This window comes from Myxine glutinosa, chromosome 6, assembly GCF_964187855.1.
Source record: "Myxine glutinosa chromosome 6, kmMyxGlut1.1, whole genome shotgun sequence".
Classification (NCBI taxonomy): Eukaryota; Metazoa; Chordata; class Myxini; order Myxiniformes; family Myxinidae; genus Myxine; species Myxine glutinosa.
This window is the reverse complement of record NC_136266.1, coordinates 184023835-184046336: the sequence shown is the minus strand read 5'-3', so window position 1 is coordinate 184046336 and position 22502 is coordinate 184023835. Positions and strand designations below refer to the sequence as shown.

Genomic DNA, 22502 nt, shown 5'->3' with positions numbered 1-22502 from the left:
GATAAATAGTTTCGACAAAAATACAAATGTGACAATTACTTAACTTCGAGCATGCGTGAAAATCGTGGAACAGCTTCGAAAAAGCGTGATGTCATTAAAGTCATTAATGTCATTAAAATCGTTAATGTCATTAAAGAGCCTTTTTACCTTCATCATGATGAGCGGTCTTACGGCATGTTGGACTTGAGGTTGTCTATCACAGGGCCTGTAAAAATGTTCCACATCCTCGCATACCTTACTTCGTAGTTTTGTTATGTGCTTGGATGACAACGGAGTTGCACGTTTTGCAATTGCCCAAATTACGTTGGTATTTTTATAAATGGTACACACCGTAGACAGGCAAACTTGATAACCCAGCAACTCTACAGTACGTTCTCAAACATCCAATTTCACTTCTAAGGTAACTTTTCCGCTGCCTCTTAGCCACAGATCGGTCCTCGTCACTTAAAACACGTTAAGAGGCATGATGCTTAAGGATCAGATATTTCACGATAACCTTCACAAACCCCCTAACGGGGAACGTAGTCCGCATGCCACCTGAGGTAAACAAAGACCACAGAGGTTTTCATGAAGCTGTGCGTTACGTTAATGCTCACATCTTCAGCCGAGATGTATATCATGAAAAATACTGCACTCATCCTAGGGTAAAACAGTAAACTAATTTTTCAGGGTATAATAAAATACAGTACACTATTTAAAAAAAAAAATCCCCAAAATACTGTACATACTGTAAATACAGTACTCTACAGTATAACTACATTTCCTTATGCACAACGCAAAGTAGTTTGCGTACAGAGTAGGTGCAGGCGATTATTTGATTATTTTGATGGATAACCGACTTATTGATGGATAACTGATTAACCAATTTTAACTAAGCATAACTTGCAAAGCAAGCCGCATGATTTCTTTTCTTTTTTTTTTCCTTGCAGAGCTTTATTTCAAACTTGAAGGAAAGGATTGAGGATGGTGGGAAGGTTGAAAACATTTACATTGAAGGCTCATACAAGTTTTTAAAACACACTACTTTGTTTTGATTAAAATTGAATCATACATATATATATATATATATATATAATCGAGGGTACAGTATGAGAAAGCAGAACCACTGTGTACTGGCTGAACAAACATTATAATTACTACTTCAAAAACAAGTAATTTGAAATTTAATAGATAGTGATATGTGCATCTTCAAAGGAAGATTGTTACTCCCTCTGGTTTAGATGCAGCTCCGAAAAGGGAAAACTTCCATTCTCCTTGTCTTGGCTGGTGCGGTGTGGGGCAGACTTGGGACGGGCTAATGGGCTGGTGCCCTGCATGGTCGCCCACACCGTTTTACCAACCTACAGAAAAATCAATGTGTTGGTGGCAAAAAAAAAAGTATAAAAAAAAAGAAAAAAAAAAAAAGGTCAAACAAGGGTTTAAGAGCACAGGAAGCAACAGAGAATGGTCATGTTCAAAAAGTGATGGATGACACTCACCGGGTGTAAAGGAAGTGTGCAACTTGGAGAGTTGTCACGAGACAGCGTTCCCAACGGAGAGCGATCTGACAGACCTGGTACCCCAGCTTTTCGTATTCTGAACTTTGAAATCTGCCCCTTGGTCACCTGGCAGCCTTTCAAATCTGGCAATGGCAGCAAAAAAGACATTCCATGAAGGGTTAGGAGCAGGTGTTTAACCATTGCAATTGTGGGATCACAATCAGAGGAGACACTTACCAGTCAGGTGTCCAGTGTCTGCAGTGGATATTTCCAGCAGTGCTTGAGCAGCCTGTCCAGCCAGCCTTAACTCGAGGCCAAAACTCATATCTGACAAAAACTCTGGAGACGCTGCAAAACTGGATGGCAGAGGATTAATGCCAATAAAGTCGTGAAATCTCAAATCATTGTGGGTGCTGAAACATTAAAAGTTTAATACGGTCGTATTGAATCTAGGTTTAAAGATTTTGTACATCAGACTTTTCAAAGTAACAAGCTTAAATTACTTTTTAGGAGAGAAAAAAAAAAATCTACATTTTTTTTTTCTGGCTATAGTAATTTGATTTGACAATGAAATTTCAAACTCGGTTTATTGCAATCAGTCGACTTTCCACAAATTAAACCAAAATAACCACAACTGAGTGAAGTCGATGGTACGCCATCGGAGATCCCCACGCTTCCCCCTAAAGCAAAGTTGTAAAATGGAAAAAAGTTCCATCAGGAATGATCAAAAATATCAAATGCAGTTAAAATAATTGTTTTGACCTTAAGTCCCCACCCCCTACGGCATGAATTGGGGGTCAAATCCCCCAAAAACATCGTTACGTATTGCATATGTCCCACAATAACTACAAAGTTATTTTTGAAATGTTTATCCCCACGCTTTTTAGAAAAAAAACAAAAACCGGGTGGGTGGGTGGGGAACTATTCGATTCTCGTCATTCACCAAACTTGGTAGTTATGATCACCACATGGGAAGAAGGTGCAAAAGCGGTCACTTTTGGCCACGCTACCTGGAACAAGGTCAACAACACAACAGGCATTTTAAAGGTCATTTTCCCTGCTAGAGCGGGGGTTAGCCTTGCGGTCCCCATGACGATCTTCTCCATTTTGCTGTATTTTCCACATCTCCCCTCGTTAACCCCCTTGCCTGCATTTCTTCTTCCACCACCTTGAGCCGAGCCTTTCTCGGTCTTCCCCGTCCTCTACTTTCTTCTACATTCATTTCCATCACTCTTTTCAACCAGTCACTTTCATCCTTCCTCAGCACATGACCAAACCATCTCAACCTGTTCCTCTTCACAGCATCAATCACAGGCTCTATTCCCATCATCTTTCGCAATTCATCATTTGTCTTCCTCTCTCTCAACGATACTCCGCACATCCACCGAACCATTCGCATTTCCACCCTTTCCAGCCTTCGTTGCTGCTCGACGTTCATTACCCATGTCTCGCTCCCATAAATCATAACACTTCTCACACATGCAGCATACACCTTTCCCTTCATTTTCAACGACACTCCCCTCCTTGTCAGCACGCCACTCAGTTCCCGAAACTTCTTCCATGCACATCTCACTCCAGCAACCGTTGCCGAGTATGATCCACCTTCTCCATTCAGCATGTCTCCTCGGTAGCAAAATGTTTTCACACCTTCCAGCTTCACGCCGTCTCCAAGATCCAACTCAACATTTCCTCCATCTGCAGCTCCCTCTGTGCACACCTTACATTTGAATGTAGCTGCCACACTGGTTAATGACCCTCTCAGACCACTACATTTTTGATGAACCCACTCAGCGCACATTGTACACTGAATGGAATTCACTCCGACACGCTTCCTGCACACAGCACACCTTTGTCTTTCCGATATTCACCTTCAGACCTTTTGTCTCCATACATTCCTTCCACTTGTTCATCTTTTCCTTCAGTCCATCCATACTTTCCGCAATCAACACCAGATCATCTGCATACAACAACTCCCACGGTAAACCCTCCTTTACGGTCTGAGCCAGCACCTCCATCACAGCTACAAATAGTAGTGGACTTAGTACCGACCCCTGATGCACTCCCACCTTCACCTCAAACTTACCACTGTTCACGTCCTTCGTTCTTACAGCTGTGCGCGCTCTTTTGTACATTGCCATCACTACTCTGATCAACCATTCATACACTCCTAACTTCCTCAATGCCCGTGTCACTACTTCGCTTTCCATATATCTCTATCTCTGCATTCTCTCATCTATCTCTGCATTCAACAGCATTTCCATATATCTATTCCATCTTCCTTCAATTCCATCTGGGTCCACAACAATTTGTCCCACTTCATTGTTCAAGCCATTCTTCCCCATCACCCATCCCTTTCAAATCTTCCCCCTTGCCCCTCCCCTCCAAATCTTCCCCGTCACCCCACTCCCTCCAAATCTACCCCCTTGCCCCTCCCCTCCAAATCATCCCCATCACCCCTCCCCTCCAAAACTTCCCCGTCACCCCACTCCCTCCAAATCTACCCCCTTGCCCCTCCCCTCCAAATCATCCCCATCACCCATCCCTTTCAAATCTCCCCCCTTGCCCCTTCCCTCCTAAACTCCCCCCACACCCCTCCCCTCCGAGACTCTCCTCTCACCCCTCCTCCTCAAAGCGTCCTCCCCGCTTCTTCCCCCTTCCAACTTTCACCTTCATCTCCCTCAACCTTCTGCCTCACTCTTCCCCCTCCTCAAATAACACCTCACTGCGCCTCACCCAATCACCATCAAACCTTTTGTCCGCCCCATTCTTCCCTTTCTCCAAGCTATTCTGAAATCTGACACACCTTCAACAGCTCTCCCTACCTCTTCCACATCTTACCCTACCGCCCCCCCGCCCCCGTTCTGTATCCGATGCTCCCCCTTCCTCTACTTTAACAGTATGGACCTCAAACATCCAGGGCCTTCGCTCAAACTTGACTGATCTCTCCATACAGGTTGCTTCTGACAAACCAGATGTGATCTGCTTGACAGAAACTTTCCTCCTTCATGACGTCTGATTCCTTGGTATCTCTCCCAGGTTACTCCCTCCTCCGGTATGATAGACCTGAGCCTCGCCCTGGAGGTGGGGTTGCTATCTTTATAAAAAACCCTTCCTCACTCGCCCTGCACTGCCCTCTCTCCACCTCACCCCCAGGAATACCTTTGGCTATGGCTTCCCCTTCGCTCCCACCTTTTGTTCATATGTGTGTTGTACCGTCCACCAAACAGTGATGACTCCATCTACATCTCGCTGTCTGATAATATGGACCAACTTCTATCTACCCATCCCAACTCTCTCTTCCTCATGTGGTGATTTCAATAGTCACCATGCCAGTTGGCTAGGTGTGGGTACCTCTCTCACCAGCCATGGGTCCTCAAAGGACTTCTGTGACTCACTGGGACTGACACAATCTGTCAATTTCCCGACCCGGATCTCAGTCAACGGAGCATCTTCTCTTCTGGACTTGGTTATGACACTTCCCTGAAAATGTCTGCTGCTCTTCTTCTGCTCCAATCGGCTCATCTGATCATGTGCTTGTTAAAGTGGACATCTCTCTGACCATTCTCAGAGCCTCCTCAGCGTCGACGAGTCTGGCATTTCACAGGCCAACTGGCACGGTCTTCAAGCAGCCATCAATCATCTGGAATGGTCTCCCATCTCTACCGCCTCTGACATCAACTCATTCTGGGAATTCTTCCAAAGTAAATTGCTCTCTCTCATGCACAGATTTATCCCATCTTATCTTCAGTTGTCATACCCTTCCTCCCGTCCATGGTACACGGAATCTTGTGGTGAAGCTATTGCCCAGAAACAACTTGCTTTCGTCTCCTGGAAAGCCAATCCAACGGAAGGAAATCTCATTTCCTTTCACAAAGCCCGAAACAAGTGTCCACCCTCAGGAGAGCCAGGAAACTATATCTCTCCGTTCTCAGGATCGAACTCTTATCTGTCTCCCTCTTCCAAATCCTGGTGGCGTCTGGTCAAATCTGTTTCTGGTGTTTGTTCCCCCTCCATCCCCTCCCTCACCTCAAACGGCCACACGGCTGACTCCGCACGTAAAAAAGCTGAATGCTTCAACTCTGTGTTTGCCTCTAAATCTTGTGTCCCAAACCCATCCCTCTCTGTACCCACCATACCCAGTCGTACCCAGTCGTACCCATTCCGTGTCCTTTCCTCCTGACAAGGTGGAAAAGTTTGTCAACCCTCGACTCTGATTCTGCAACTGGTCCTGACGGCATCAGCCCACGGGTCCTAAAATCATGTTCTTCCGCTCTTTCACTCCCTCTCTCTGTTCTCTTCACCCTCTTTTGCTCAAGGTCATCTGCCATCTGCTTGGAAATCTGCCAACATCAACACTTCGCACAAAAAAGGTGCAAAAACAGATCCCAGAAAGTACAGACCAATCAGCCTTCTCCCAATTATCAGCAAAGTCATGGAATCCATCATTGCTTCAGATATGAAATCTTTCCTCTTCTCCAATGGCTTGATCTCTGATCATCAATTTGGTTTCAGACCTGGTCACTCTACTCTGGACATGCTGCTTCTGCTTTCTCAACAATGGATGGAGGTCCTCAATGCCAAACAGGAAATTAGAGCCGTCTCCCTTGACATATCACGTGCCTTCGATACGGTCTGGCACCCCGCTCTGCTCACCAAACTCTCCTCTTTTGGTATCCATGGAAATCTCCACACATGGCTGGCAGACATCCTCTCTAGTCGTAGTCAACGTGTGGCCCTGAATGTGTTTCTCTCATCTCCTCTTCCTGTTCAGGCTGGAGTTCCCCAAGGCAGTGTTCTGGGCCCTGTGCTTTTTCTGGTCTTCATCAATGATCTCTCTGACTCTCTTGAAAATTCCCTCTATCTCTTTGCTGATGACTCTTCTCTCTGTCGCTCCATTCTTCATCCCTCAGATCGGCAGTCTGCAGCCTCCTCACTCTCTGCAGACCTGGACAAAATCACAGACTGGGCATACAAGTGGAACATGTATTTCAATCCTGACAAATCTCACTTTTACGATGTCTCTCTGAAAAGACCGACTGGACAACCCTCCCATCCACTTTCTGAATAATCCTCTCCAAGAAGTTCTGTCACTCAAGCTTTTGGGTCTCACTATCTGCCATGATCTTTCCTGGGAAAACCACATTTCAAATCTGGCCTCCAAAGCCAGTCGCCGACTGGGCATCCTCTGTCGTGCGAAGTCCTTCCTTGTGTTACGGATTCCGGGTTTATGTGAATTACTATTCAGGTCATTGCTTATTAATGTTTATTCTATTAAAGGTTGTTGTGGTTAAATGGTTAGAAGCGCTCCTGATAACAGGAGACCGGAAACGGGATAGTGAACCGGAAGAAGAAGGAAGACAAGGTCGGGAGAGAAGTGGCCATCTTGATCCTCGACCAGCTCCGACCCGAGCCGAGTCGATCTTTATCTGCTTTGGAACGCTGCGTTTGAAAAGCCCGTCTGACGAGAGGAGTTACCTGCGCGGGGTGATTGCCTGTTACGTGTCAGGTTGCCATGGGTTCCTGGAAGGAACCAAGTGTCCGGCACTGTTCGCCTCGACGCCTACGAGTGCGTGTACGGGTCGCACCTTGGGCCTCGCGCGCTTTGCGAGCCGTTCACAGCCCAGAGGCCGCGATCACGGGCTCCGACCCCGGTGGCGTCCCGAGGAGGTGTCCGCTGCGGCAGCCGTTCCCGGTACGGGACGTGCACGTTTGGAGCACGTCGGCCAGGGGTCCGTTCAACCGCCCGTGTGCGGAGAAGTCGACCTTCACCTTGGTCTGGAGGGGCCCAGAGACATTGTGAGGGACAGTGACCATTGAGGGTGCAGTGAGTGGGGTCAAGGGGGGAAATATACGAGATGGCCATCTTAGTAATATTGTTGATCGATTGTTGATTGTTGTTGATTGATTGGGAATATATTATTGATTAATCCGGATCCTTGGTGTGGGGTTTCTTATTGACTGGAATTCATATTGATTGCGTTACGAAAGCGTATAAATCATATATCTTTCTGGCGGGGTTCCTCTCACGGTCCGGGGGTCACCGAGACCAGGTAGTCACCAGGAGGACCACGTAACACTTGGCACACCTGAGATCCTCACCACATACAAGGCTTTCATCCGCAGCTCAATGGAATACTGCTCCCCTCTGGGCTGGTGCTCCTGCCTCACACCTAGCTCGTCTTCACGCTGTTGAAACCAAAGCATTCAGAATCATTGGAATCTCCTGTGATGAAGCTAACTCCAAGGGCCTCTCACTCTCACTCACCGCAGGCAGGTTGGTGGTCTTTCCGTCTTCTACAGACTCCTCTCTAGCCTTGCCCCCCCAGCTCTCTGGGCTCTGTCCCGCAAATATTCCTACAGGTCGCACAAGATCTGCCTGCACCCCTCTTATGGTTAAACTGCCAAAATCAAGACTCTGCTCACCTTCACTCCTTCATTCCTCTTTTCTCCCACCTCTGGAACAAACTCCCTCACTCTTCAATCCCACTCCACCCTCCAGGTCTTTAAAACAGCTGTTCACCACCATCTCTTATCTTCCCCCATCCAAAACCTTGATCTTTTCTACCCCCGCTAATTTCACCCCAAATCCACTTTTTTGAAATACCAACTTCCGTCTTGGAAGTCCTTGTGTTTTATACTTCTCCCCCCCCCGCCCCCCCCCACTTCCCACGCCTCCTCCCCCCAAGCCCTCCCTCCCACACATTTCCCTGCTCTCAAATGTTGTGTTTGTGTGCTTCCCCTTCTCTCCCCATCTTGTCTTCCGCTCCCTCTTTTTATAGATTTTGTTTGTCTGGTTGATTTGTTTGTGAAGTAAATGTTAGCTCTTTCACGAGCCTCGATTCAGCATACAAAAAAAGAAAGAAAAAAAATAAGAACCTGGGATTAGGTCAAAAGGTGAAATACCAAAAAGTATAATTATGGCACATTTTAAACATTTTCTAATGAAACTTTTTCTGCAATTGGGGGATGCATGAAAGATGTAACAAATTTTTTTTTCTTGATCTGACTCCCGGTTCATGCCCCTGGGGGTGAGGAGCTTCGGGCCACAGGGGTCAAAAGAGAAGATTTTTTTTTTTTTAAGTCAATTTGATATTGGGTCATTCCTGGTGGAACTTTTTGCCATGTTTCAACTTTGCTTGAGGTAGAAAGTGTGGGCATTTGTGCGGACGTACTGATTACGATACATAAATAATACCGTGGAGATAATAATGTCACGTCACCAGCGCTTCAGGATAGATAATTCCCAGGGTGCTTAACCCCCAAACCCACATTCGACTTTGCTTTCCAATTGCTAGAAATTAAAACGTTTTGCTACAATGAAGAATAGCATGTTCACAGGTTAAATTATAGGGCAAACAAAACGAAACTACCTCTGCTCAACCTCAGTCCTGGATCCCTCAGTTTCTCCAACTGAATCAGTACATGGAGGGTAGGGAAGTGGTTCAGAAGGTTGTGGAGTCTTCATTGGAGCTTTGGGAGGATTTGAGGGAGTCATGAAGTACAAGGATGGTGTCAAACTAAACCTTTCAGATATCACTGCACAGCCAACATAACGGATATTGGGCATATTACTGCAACCCCCATGGCATTCTACATGTGGGGCATTCAAACAGTCTTCAGAAAATTATTTCCCAGGAAACGAACTTTTATTTATTATGCAAATACATTGGGTAAAAAAAAGAAAGATGTAGTTACACTGATTTTGATGTATTGTCCATATAGGCCTTAAAAATTCCTTTGGAATGAACTTTAGAAACATGCTAAACATGAAATGGGATTATTTTATAGAACAAAGACAAAAAGTCTAGTGAGCACAAGAGTACGTAAATCTAGACAGAAATGGTTTGAGCATATTTAAAATATAGATGAAGAAAGACAAGTGAATAATACCAAATCATGATGAACACCCCTTTTTTTATATACAGAATCGAGGCTCGTATAAGAGCAAACACATTAAACATGAAAACGTTCATGGATACATAAAACATACAATGAAGGGAGCGGGGAACAAGAGGGAAGCAGTTCCTTTGCCGATCGGCATGTCCGGTCATACTGTCAGCGATTAGGGTTGTTGTAATGGCGGCCCTTTTTGATGAAATAACAATGAAGGGAAAAATCACAGGGCAATTACACACTGGGGTTTATCCTTAAGCCCTACCTAATTAGCATAGCTCCACCCCTCATATGGAGACACATATATCATCTTATTCTATACAGATTCCCCACTTAGTTACATCGAGGTGGACTTCTTCTTCGCATCACTCTAAGCATTGTAATCCTACACGATTCTATCTCGACTGAGGTATTTCATCCCCCCTACTCCCACAAACGTAACAATATATAGGATTTTGTCAGACCACAAACTCTACCATTTGGTGAAGTTTCATGAAGATCGGTTCAAAATTGTGACCTGTAGGCAAGTATAAGTGAGCTGACAGACAAACGCGCACACAAACCGGAGTGATCAACACAGTTGTCAATTTTTTTGGGGGTTTTGCCAAGTAGCAAACAGACGGGTGAAAACACAACTTCCATCCACCTACGGCGGCAGAGGTAATAACCAACCCCCCATGGCATGAGTAGTAGGAGAATGTCTGTTGAGTGGTTGGTCTATTGAGGATTTCATACAGACTTGGCATTTAATATGGAATTTTTTTTTTGTGGGGGTGAACTTACTTTTCAAGATGACTTAGAACCAAAAGTTCATTGGAATTATGTTGAAATTATTCTAGATTTTGTTAATGTGACCTTTAAAAGAAACAAAAACCACATTTGACATTTCAAAACAAATAAATTGATCCTTGAAAGTGATGTAAACTGATATCGAACTCAATTCACGGACAGTACTACTGTGTTAAACTTCTGTACGTTTTCCAGAAGTATCTCTATTTTGCACATTAGCCCAATTTTTTTTTAACAAAAACAAAAGTTAAATTACGACTGGGATTACGGACAGTAAAATTACAGTTCAGTACTTCGTGTAACCCCCACGAGCATTCAGGAGAGCACGTACACGTTGAGGCATGCTGTTCACGAGATTTGCCAAGGTTTGGACAGGAATCGCTTGCCATGCAGTGACAATAGCCTGCTGCAATTCACGCACAGAGGTCGGCTGCTGGTCCAAGTGGTCGATTTGACGCGTTAATTCTGCCCACAAGTTCTCTATCGGATTCATATCCGGGGACGTGGCAGGCCACTCCATATGCTCTACACCACTGTCAGCAAGAAAGTGTTGGATCATGCGAGCACGATGAGGCCGTGCATCGTCATCTTGGAAGACAAAGTTTCCTCGAAAGGCTGCACGAGCAAATGGAAGCAATGTTTCTTCCAGAATGGCCCTGCGCTTGAACTGGTTCAAGTTTCCATTCAGAACAACCAGGTCAGTTTTGCCCCCTACATGAAAAGCAGCCCAAACGGTCACCCCACCACCTCCAGCTTGGACTCTTGGCACTATACAATCTTTGTTGTAGGCTTCATGCACTTGTCTGCGCACTCGGGCGCGGCCATCTTGACGATAGACGAGAAATCTAGACTAGTCATTGAAGATCACGTGATTCCATTGTCCTGGCTGCCATCGACGGTGCTCTGTGGTCCACTGCAATCGGCGCTGGCGGTGTTGTCTGGTCAGGCGTAGCTTTCTCAGGGGACGCCTGGCACGATAGCCTGCTTGAACCAGTCGTTGGTTGACTAGCCTTCTGGATACAGGCACATTTGTCAGTTGCTGCCACTCAGCCTTAAGCCGATTAGCTGACTTGGTACGGCCTAACCGGTGCAGCTGGCGATCATCCCTCCTTGTGGTTCTGCGGGGACGTCCTGGCCTCGGTATTGGAGTAGGGACACCCCTCTGAGCATTTCGTTTCAGGATCTTTGACACCTGACCTTGAGTGATGCCATACTGCCGAGCAATAGCACGCTGTTTCATGCCGTAATTTCGTAAAGCCACCACTCCATGACAAACAGCATTGTCGAGTTGACGGACCATCTCCAGAGGAAGCGGCAAAAACTTTAGGAGACGTGCAGCAGTTGTTTTCCACTAATACAGAACACAACAACCCTTGTATACCCGACTGTGAAGCCAATCATCAAATGCACCTGTCCGTACATTTTGCCACGCCACCTGTGATATAATCCTGTTGTTGACTTCTTGCTGCGACAGACAATCAGTGACATGGTTCTTTTAACAAATAAATCACCAAAGAGTAAATGAAACTCACCAGATTGATATACTGAGTTAAGAAAGTAAACCCATCAAGAAAAAAAAAAAATATTCCATATTAAATGCCAAGTCTATTTGTTTACAGGCGTAGTTGAAATTGGGAGAAACAGGGCGATTTTTTAGGTTTTTTTTTTTTTTTTTTGGAGATTTTAAAATGTCGGTCATAGATTTCCCCCATTCACTTTAATGTTAAATTTTGGTTGGTCTCAGAACCAACATTCCTCTACTACGTGTGTATACACACACACACACACACACACACACACACACACACACACACACACACACACACACACACACACACACACACACACACACACACACACACACACACACACACACACACACACACACACACACACACACACACACACACACACACATTAAAGCTACGGATTATCTGGAAAAAGTTTCCCATTTACCTGAAGAATCGGTTTCCATGGCACTCCGCTCAGACTCAACGAGCGTCTCGATCACCTCAGCTGCAACGAAGAGCAAAATTACATATAAAACGAACCGTCAACATGAGGCGAATGAGCAGATAAAGCAGGAGCAGCAGGAGCAGCGCACCAAGACACTGACCTGAGGTGAGCAGAGACCGGTCCACTCCAAGCGACGGAGATCGAGGGTCGTGCAGGTACACGGTCGGGCTGCAACTCGCTGCCGCTTCAACGAATGGCCGCGCCTTCCAATCTTCGGCAAGCACTCCGCTGGAGGGGGAAACGCTGGCGCCCACCTGAGGTCGAGCATGGGGAGCGGGATACGTTAATCAAACCGTGTACCTCAGAGCCGTGACAACCTGAGGAGAATGCAAGCGTGAGATGTGAAGCAATGCCTGTATCGGGGTCCGATCGATGGCGCTTGAAGGTGAGCGGGGATCAGCGAGCCGTTTGAGCCCTTGGTATTTCATCCGGGAGGGACATGAATCGTCGCAGGGAGAAGCGCGTACATCGTGACTCGCATTCAGCCCCATGGCCCCAAAAACTAGCAACCGCCGCCTCGACAAACACCACAAGCGCCGTTAGTTTGAACCTCCAACGTCGCCCAACAGGAATCGAGTATTACATCACGTGATATAAATATTCAATAACATTCATTATGATTGGTTACTTTTCAATTACCTTAACCAATAAGAACCACTCCCCAGTTCACGTGACATGATTGCTGCTATATGAGTTTTCATTGGTTTAGCCATCCACCAATAAGTCATCGGGCACGTTCAAAACGTAATGACGTCATTCGCAATCAATGTGCTGTTTGTACATGATATTTTTGTGGGACGACAAATGATATTAACGAAGGAAAGGGATAGATATATCAAAGTATACGTTATTAACTGTTAAACGTTTACTAAACAGAGTGCTGCACCCAACCTCGGCCTTTCTCTGCACTTATACTTTGAATTACACATTACTATTTGTGTTAGTATTAGGCTTTTGTCTTTCAGTACATATTATGGTACTCAGACACAGTGGTGGTTTTCAGTGTCAGTTTAAACCTTAATCGCGAACTCAGCACTCACAGGATCATCACTCATGTTACACTCTGGAGACGCTGAATACGCGTCACAAGTTTGATGGGAATGCCATGAAAACTGAAGCTGGAGTTAATAACGAACAAACAAACAAACTACGATTATACATATATAAATCAAACTAAAAATGGGTATGAGTGGGTAAAGGTGTGTGTGTGTGGGCGGGAAGGTATGCGTGAGTAAAAGTGGGTACGTGTGGGGTAGGTATGTGTGAGTAAAAGTGGGTACGTGTGGGGTAGGTATGTGTGAGTAAAAGTGGGTGTGTGTGGGTATGTGGAAAAAAGTGGGTACGTGTGGGGTGGGTATGTGTTAGTAAAAGTGGGTATGTGTGGGGTGGGTATGTGTTAGTAAAAGTGGGTATGTGTGGGGTGGGTATGTGTTAGTAAAAGTGGGTATGTGTGGGGTGGGTATGTGTGAGTAAAAGTGGGTACGTGTGGGGTGGGTATGTGTTAGTAAAAGTGGGTATGTGTGGGGTGGGTATGTGTTAGTAAAAGTGGGTATGTGTGGGGTGGGTATGTGTGAGTAAAAGTGGGTACGTGTGGGATAGGTATGTGTGAGTAAAAGTGGGTGTGTGTGGGTATGTGTGGAAAAAAGTGGGTACGTGTGGGGTGGGTATGTGTTAGTAAAAGTGGGTATGTGTGGGGTGGGTATGTGTTAGTAAAAGTGGGTATGTGTGGGGTGGGTATGTGTTAGTAAAAGTGGGTATGTGTGGGGTGGGTATGTGTTAGTAAAAGTGGGTATGTGTGGGGTGGGTATGTGTGAGTAAAAGTGGGTATGTGTGGGGTGGGTATGTGTGGGGTGGGTATGTGTGAGTAGATGTGGGTATGTGTGGGGTGGGTATGTGTGAGTAGATGTGGGTATGTGTGGGATGGGTATGTGTGGGGTGGGTATGTGTGAGTAGATGTGGGTATGTGTGGAGTGGGTATGTGCGATTAAACATTTTTGCGCAGGATTTATATCACGAAATATTACAAGAAACTTGACATCAAAAATGATATGTGTGTATCATTACCGAAATCATCACATTGTTTCAATGTTTCCTCAGATTCAGAGCAAACGTAACTGTAAATTTGTGTGAAGAATGTTTTGCTGCATCATTTATCGCATCATTTGCTGAATGAAAAAATATACTGTTGTTCCTCCTTTTCGCTTGTCCATTATTAAAGGCTTTTTGTTACTGATATCTACTGAGAAGAGCAGGGAAACGTTAAGATATGTGACGTTTGTACATCTAAATAAAATCATGAACACCCGTTTAACAACAAGACAGGACGAAACACGATTCCCTCTCACCGGAAGTTCCGTAAATACGGGAAAGATGGCGGACGCTGCTGAGCTTGTGGTGTCTTGTCTTGCAATGGTTCGGGCACCTGGTGCTGGGGACAAAGTGTACAAGGATGAATGTGTCTACTCGTTTGATACGCCGGTACGTTTGCTGTTTCGAGGATGTTCAGGTTAAAAGAAAATGTACCTCAGGCACCGCCCAATTCAATAGAAGTGTTGGGATTCATTTTGAATGGGCGTGAGATCGTGAAAAAGCGGCGTGTTCTCGCACTTTCCATCAGCGGGCATGTTCATGTTGTGTGCCTTCTCTACCCGTTGTTGGTGTTTGTTGGAGTATCAGCTCTCATTGCACTGGGATATTTGATATCGCGGGTTTTAATTCCGCTGTAGGATGGGATGTCATGACGTACCGCCAGCAGGGGGCTCTGCATCATGGAGCACGCGTCTTGTTGCCGATCTAAATCCGACTCTGTCCTGTGTATGTGTGGGTAATTGGGCGGAGATGTAGCGTATGTGACTGTCCTGTCTGCAAGGTGGACCTTCGATGTTGGTGGATGGAGGTTATGTTTTCAACCGTGTCTGTTTGTTTGTCTGTCCGTTTGTGAACAAAATATCTCAAAAAGTTGTGGGTGGGTTCGGATGAAATTTGGCAGACATATAGCGTATGTGACGAGGACGAAATGATTAGATTTTGGTGACGATCCTGATTCGGATCCGGCTACGAGAATTGATTATGTGATTCTTCACCATCGGGAGATGGGGACAAAACGATACATAGCAGGATATCTCAAAAAGTTATGGACGGATTTGGACGAAACTTGGTGGAGAGGTTGTGTGTGTGACGAGGAAGAATGATTCGATTTTGGTGAAGATCCGGATCCAGATCCGGCTAGTATAATTTTTTTCAAGTGATTTTTCACCATTGAGTGATATGGCTAACCAGGTGGAGGTATATGCTCTCTAATTCTAGTTTTTTTTTCTAAAGCAGTGACTTAAAAATATATTCCCTGCAGGAAGGGCATCCGGCCGTAAAACATTGCTTCAAAAAGGGGACCAAAAAACAACAACAACCACGGTCCCCGAAAAAGGCCAACCCCCGCTTTGCTGGGAAAAATGGCCTCTAAAGGTGGTTTTAAGAGTGTATTGATGACCACCTGGGTCTCCTCTTCAGGACCTTTGCTCTATAATTGTAATGGTAGCCCCCATGAGGTTTTAGGAAAAAGTCTAACAAAATGCAATGCTTAGCAATATGTGCTGATATTGTTAACCCCCACTCCCCCTGTTAGTCAGGTTCACTATGTTTTTTCGTTCAAAATTTTGGTAGATTAGCAAAACTATACATTTTTGGAATATTCAGAGCATGAGGAATTCAAAAATTAATGTTTACATTTGCGTAGACACCTTTGCGAAAATGACACTCAGGACAGTGATGAAGATCTGTAAAAGCATATTCCTGAACGGTATAGACCTCGTAGATCCTGTGTATAGGACTTATAGTTCAATCTGATACTACCTATAACTTCCTATAACAACCTATAACTTCAAAGGACTTGCAATATCATGTATTATGTAATACAGTTATATCACAAATATAAAGACAATGGTTTTCAATTACCTTTGTTTGTTGCTTTTCTATAATCCTGAGCACTATTTTGAGGCCTTTATTGGATTCCTTGACCCAGAAAACATAGGATTAGCATATTTAATTAAGTCTCTAGGTTGACTAGAAGCCGAGATCACGCAAAATATGTATTTTATGGCGGCCATTTTCAAAATCCAAAATGGCGGCCATGCAGGTGTCTGTGCAAATGCCAACATTGATTTTCAGATTCTCCATGCTCTGAAGATTCCAAAAATGTACAGGTTTGCTAATCCCAAAATTTTGAGAGAAATTATATTTGTTAACACAGTGAACCTGACTATCTTCATCACTGTCCTGAGTGTCATTTTCGCAAAGGTGTCTACGCAAATGTAAACATTAATTTTTGGATTCCTCATGCTCTGAATATTCCAAAAATGTATCGTTTTGCTAATCTACCAAAATTTTGAACGAAATTATATTTGTTAACATGGTGAACCTGACTATGTTGGAATAGGATAGGGGAAGCCTTATTGCTGTTGTCGGGTTTGTTTCTGCAGTTAACGCCCACAATTTTAATGGTACCTCGGAGGTTATTAGATCCCAAGGAGCACTGCACCACCACTGAAGCTATTTATTTATTTTCTTCCTGCACTCCCAATTTCCCAGCTCCATATCGGAGCCTGCTGGGACTTTCCGAATGAAATTTTTCATCAATAATGGGAATACAAAGTTTGCGAGGTGGACTTATTTTTGATCTTGACCTTTTAAGGTCGCGACTTGATTATAGTAATTTTAACATTTCTCACCATACCTCCACTAAGGTTTTCTCCGATCAGAACCTATTGCCCTCTAGATAGATTAGGTAGGTACGTGACTATCGGCTGCTGAGTCGCGCGTCGCTGTGGCACCACTACCTGTTCTGCCAGCGATCTCGGCTGTCTGCACAGCCCTCTATTACTATCGCTGCAGAGATAGTATTTGTTTTTCTTCGATGAACCGGAAATACTTATGACGTAGTTCAGATTTTCCCCTTTGACCTCGTCTTCCAACCTTTATTTTCCGACTTCGAGAAGTAGGTGAATTTATTGCCGCAAGTTTGGGTTGCAAAAACCATTCACTGATTTTGACGAAGGTAAGTTTATATCGTTCTGAAACCAATTTATTGTGTTAGTTTATATGTTTATCCACATCTAATTTTAATATTTAGTTAATTTGAGCACCGGAATCTTGTGTTTGACCATAATAAAAAAAAAGGTCACACATTTTTCCTTTGTTTCCATTGATTTATACAAAGGACCAAAATTGCGCGTAATTGGTAAATTTCAAAATGCTTTAAGGGGGCATTATACCATTGAAGGCAAAAAAAAATATATTTTTACAAATATACAAATGCATCAATTAAAATGTTTGTTTCCTAGTATTGTATATATGTACCAAGTTTGAACGTAAATGGACTTGTCATAGAGAAGATATAAGCTCCCCATTACACTGAACACAGTAAAAACAACACTGAATCACAGTAATGCACTTTTTGATAAAATGTCTTGATTGAAAATATGCAAAACTATATATGTACATGTTGCTTGATATATGAACATTACATTGGTATACATTACATAGCATTATATTATGCATGGTTACCATGGTAACCAGATGCATACAAATGATGAATTACCACTTTACAGCTTATATCTTCTCTATGACAAGTCCATTTACGTTCAAACTTGGTACATCTATCTATAATTCCAGTAATCTCTGTGTGTATGTTTGTATGTTTGTATGTCTGTGACCGCTGTTTCTCGACAACCACGGGTCCGATATACTTTAAACTTGCCAGGTATATTGCTGGGGACCCGAGGATGTGCCTTTTCAAGGTTTCATATTAATCGGACAAGTAGTTACCGAGCTATGTCCAAAAAACGATTCAACCAATCAGAGAGCAGCGAGCTATCACGTGTGCCGAACGTGCCGAACAGACTCTGCCTCGGACGGCACATTTGAGAGCGTATTCATTTATTTCACGTTGGCAAACTATGTTGGCGTTAAACTATGTTTTAAAACTAATTAAAACTAATTTGCGATTCTTTCGCTTTCCTGCGCGTTTGTGCACGCTATGGCGATTTCTTTACCAAACTCCGCAAGCCGTTCGCTTTGGACCAAACCATTTCATGTAAATAGAGGGGGGGGATTGTCACCGTACTCGCAAGCCGTTCGCTTTGGACCAAACCATTTCATGTAAATAGAGGGGGGGGATATAATTTTAGATATATATATAGTACGGGCATGCCCTATCTATCTATAATTCCAGTAATCTCTGTGTGTATGTGTGTGTGTCTGTGTGTCTGTGTGTCTGTGTGTCTGTGACCGCTGTTTCTCGACAACCACGGGTCCGATATACTTGAAACTTGCCAGGTATATTGCTGGGGACCTGAGGATGTGCCTTTTCAAGGTTTCATATTAATCGGAGAAGTAGTTACCGAGCTATGGCGATTTAGCCGTTTGCTGTTCGCTTTGGCTTTGCGAATGGACCAAACCATTTCATGTAAATAGAGGGGGGGGGGGGGGGGGTTCTACCGTACTCGCAAGCCGTTCGCTTTGGCTTTGCGAATGGACCAAACCATTTCATGTAAATAGAGGGGGGGGTTCTACCGTACTCGCAAGCCGTTCGCTTTGGCTTTGCGAATGGACCAAACCATTTCATGTAAATAGAGGGGGGGGGGGTTCTGTGGTCGTTACTGCCACGTGGTTTCAAAGTTTTTTTTTTGTTGTTGTTTGCACGCATGTTTTTTTGCACCCACGTACGGGCACGCCCTAGTATATACAATACTAGGAAACAAACATTTTAATTGATGCATTTGTATATTTGTAAAAATATATATATTTTTGCCTTCAATGGTATAATGCCCCCTTAACTCTCTTAATATTAGACCTAGGACAATGATCTGGGTATCATTTAAATGGTATTTTCATGCTCTTTCCAATGGTACCAGTTGCAAAGGAGTTCCTTGTTTTTGAAATTTTTTGTCACGTACCTAGATTAGGGCAAGCCGCATTTGCGATTAATTTGCATTGTACCCCACAGGGGTTAAAGGTTAAGGTAGTCTGGAAAAAACGTTTTTTGTCATCGCTCAATTTTGCCAATGTGGAATCTGAAAGCCTGCTTGGCCTTCCAAGATGTTCTTGCGTCAAAATAGTGGACCTACACTGGCATTGTGCACCTGATATTTGTATTTTGTCTTTGACCTACCTTTTGGGGATTGTGACCTAATTAACAACACATTTTTGATCAAAACTTGAATAATTTTCCTCCAATTTCATTATGTTGCTTTTTACGGAGAGATTGTAGATGTGGACACATTTTCTTGACTAGCAACGGTACCCACCCTATGGGCGGGGCTTCAATTGGGAAGCCGAAATGAAAAGGCGAAATATCAGAAATTGAAGGCAGAAATTTTGTGAATGTGAATGCTTCCTTGGACGTTTTCGTTAATGAGGCTTTCCGTTTGGGAGGCATTTTACCGGTTTATCTGAAACGGTACCCGCCCAGAAACACGTACCAGAGAAAACAAATCGTTTTGGCAATGGCCTCTCCAATATTGTACCCGTTTGTGACGTTTGTCACATTGTCCCCAGTACCCGTTTGTGACGACGTTTTCATTGTGACGAAAATATTCGAATTATTATTCAAATATTCGACTTCGAATTTATTTATTCGAATTGCACGAATATGTGAATTGTGATTGTGTTTCATTGTGATGTTTGTGCGGCGACGGGCGGTGTGTACAAAAGGCAGGGACTTGATCAACGCGAGCTGATGACTCGCGCTTACTGGGAATTACTCGTTCGTTGGACACTGTCTCAAGCCCCAGTCCCCATCACGGATGGGGTTCAGTGGTTTACCCGAGCATGACGGCGAAGGGCAAGGTACACGCTGGCCCGTCCAGTGTTGCGTGCGTGCGGACCCTGACATCGAAGGGCATTAAACGTTCATTAAAGGATTACGAAACAAAAAACATTACGAAACTAGAACGCCACTCAGTAGAGCGCATTCTCCCGCCGTGGGTCAAGTTGGAATAGTACGATTTCACAAAAGTTTGAGGGAGTAGTTCAGTGACAACACAAGACAAGACAACACAAGACAGACACTGCACAGATATATATTTAGAATATATAGAAGATAATGTTAAAAAAAAAAACAAGGCAATTTCACTTACATTTTCGGATTCAGCGTTCAATTCTATATAAGTGAGTATTTTGAGGCATGTGTGACTTCAAATAAAATTGTAAGCCAGGAAAACGTTCGTTTCATTCCTTAGGGATACAACATGTAAAACTGGCCCAAATGTCAAAACAAAACTCGCTCATTTTAAGTCGTACAAGCTAATGCGACCACTCATTCTTCTGGGAAGAATCCCGTGCACATGCTTGTCACACTTATAAGTCACTTAATTATTTATAAGTTCATCAAATACTGACAACGCGGTTGACATTCGCTGAGGTAAATGTTGATATCTCTTCTGAGGTAAAAAAATAAAATAAAAAGGTTTTAAAGCCAGGCCTCCAAAGCCAGACCACATTTCAAATCTGGCCTCCAAAGCCAGTCGCCGACTGGGCATCCTCCGTCGTGCGAAGTCCTTCCTTGGCACACCTGAGCTCCTCACCACATACAAGGCTTTCATCCGCAGCTCAATGGAATACTGCTCTCCCCTCTGGGCTGGTGCTCCTGCCTCACACCTAGCTCGTCTTCACGCTGTTGAAACCAAAGCGTTCAGAATCATTGGAATCTCCCGCGATGAAGCTAACTCCAAGGGCCTCTCACTCACTCACCGCAGGCAGGTTGGTGGTCTTTCCGTCTTCTACCGACTCCTCTCTGGCCTTGCCCCCCCAGCTCTCTCTGGGCTCTGTCCCGCAAATATTCCTACAGGTCGCACAAGATCTGCCTGCAACCCTCTTATGGTCAAACTGCCAAAATCAAGACTCTCTGCTCACCTTCACTCCTTCATTCCTCTTTTCTCCCGCCTCTGGAACAAACTCCCTCACTCTCTTCAATCCCACTCCACCCTCCAGGTCTTTAAAACAGCTGTTCACCACCATCTCTTATCTTCCCCCATCCAAAACCTTGATCTTTTCTACCCCCGCTAATTTCACCCCAATTCCACTTTTTTGAAATACCAACTTCTGTCCTGGAAGTCCTTGGTGTCCTTGTGTTTTATACTTCTCCCTCCCCCCCCCCCCTTCCCACGCCTCCTCCCCCCAAGCCCTCTCCCTTCCACACATCTCCCTGCTCTCAAATGTTGTGTTTGTGTGCTTCCCCTTCTCTCCCCATCTTGTTTTCCGCTCCCTCTTTTTATATATTTTGTTTGTCTGGTTGATTTGTTTGTGAAGTAAATGTTAGCTCTTTCACAAGCCTCGATTCAGTATACAAAAAAAAGAAGAAAAAAAAAAAGCATTATACGTATTAAACGATACATTTTATGAAACGAGGAAACCTGATACACACTTTGGTGGTTTTAAAATGACAGAATATGTCTTTATTAGAAAAAAAAAGAACCTTGAAGATGACGCTGCTAACGAAATACACCGCTCTAACGCATAACCACGAGTTTAAACTACATTTACAACAAATATGAAAACTATTTTCATATCATAATGTTAAATATAGAAGATAATGTTAAAAAAAAAAGAGCCCTATATTCCAATGGTAAACAGTCCTTCAAAAAATTCCCGGATCGGAATAATATCCTGAGCTTCACCAAAAACTAATCAATTCTTCCTTTTCCCAAGGGCAATCATCCCACCAACTTTCATCCAAATCTGCTCAGAACTTTTCCAGATATCTTGTTCACAAACACACACACATGGACAGATCGAATGCATTGCTCCCTAGCGGGAGTAATTACATTTTCACCGTCACGTCAAACACTACCGTGTACACATACATCGTCACAACATCGTCACAATGAGAACATCGTCACAATGAACGTTATGCGAACGCGAATGTTATGTGCGACCAAAGCTGAAATGCTGCTGGAGACCAAAGCTAATGAATGCTGGAGACCAAAGCTGAAATTGGGAAAACTAAATAGCCTATTTTACTCCCAGGGGTTCCAGGAATACCCACCCAAAATATCTTTGCGATCGGTTCAGCAGTTTTTACGGTACCTTCGAACAGACAGACGGACATTTGGTGAATTATAGTAAGATTTACGCCTGTGTGTGACTTTATCACTAAGTGTTGAAGGTCAAGGTCATATGGTGATCCAAAAAAAATTTGGCCATCATTGGATCGCGGGCCAAGGGTAAGTCGTGGGCGATCACCAAGAGTAAGCCGGGAGAGTCTTGTCCTTGGTGATCGCTTTGTGATTGCACATATCTAGTTTGGGATTCCAGTTGTACAAAGGGACTTGT

At 44.1% G+C, this 22502-nt stretch overlaps 2 protein-coding genes across 5 annotated transcripts in view; one reads left to right on the top strand and one right to left on the bottom strand.

The window, feature by feature from the left end:
* Positions 1–902: 902 nt before the first annotated feature.
* Positions 903–12731, bottom strand: CDCA3 (cell division cycle associated 3). The gene is made up of 7 exons (XM_068119005.2): positions 12530–12731; positions 12277–12430; positions 12117–12176; positions 8849–8948; positions 1716–1834; positions 1479–1621; positions 903–1340 (listed from the first exon to the last, which is right to left on the bottom strand). Exons 1-7 carry the CDS (start codon positions 12665–12667, stop codon positions 1203–1205), a joined length of 852 nt encoding a protein of 283 aa, XP_067975106.2. The 5' UTR covers positions 12668–12731; the 3' UTR covers positions 903–1202.
* A 1771-nt stretch (positions 12732–14502) lies between these two features.
* LOC137429021 (ubiquitin carboxyl-terminal hydrolase 5) overlaps positions 14503–22502 on the top strand; it is a 119846-nt gene continuing 111846 nt past the window's right edge. For 2 of the 4 annotated variants that reach the window (XM_068119014.2, XM_068119012.2), the window contains exon 1: positions 14536–14654. In XM_068119014.2, the coding sequence (XP_067975115.2) occupies positions 14547–14654 (108 nt within the window). In that variant the 5' untranslated portion in view covers positions 14536–14546. Of the gene's footprint in view, positions 14655–22502 lie in introns of all 4 variants that reach the window. The other 2 variants (XM_068119013.2, XM_068119015.2) reach the window with 2 other exon arrangements.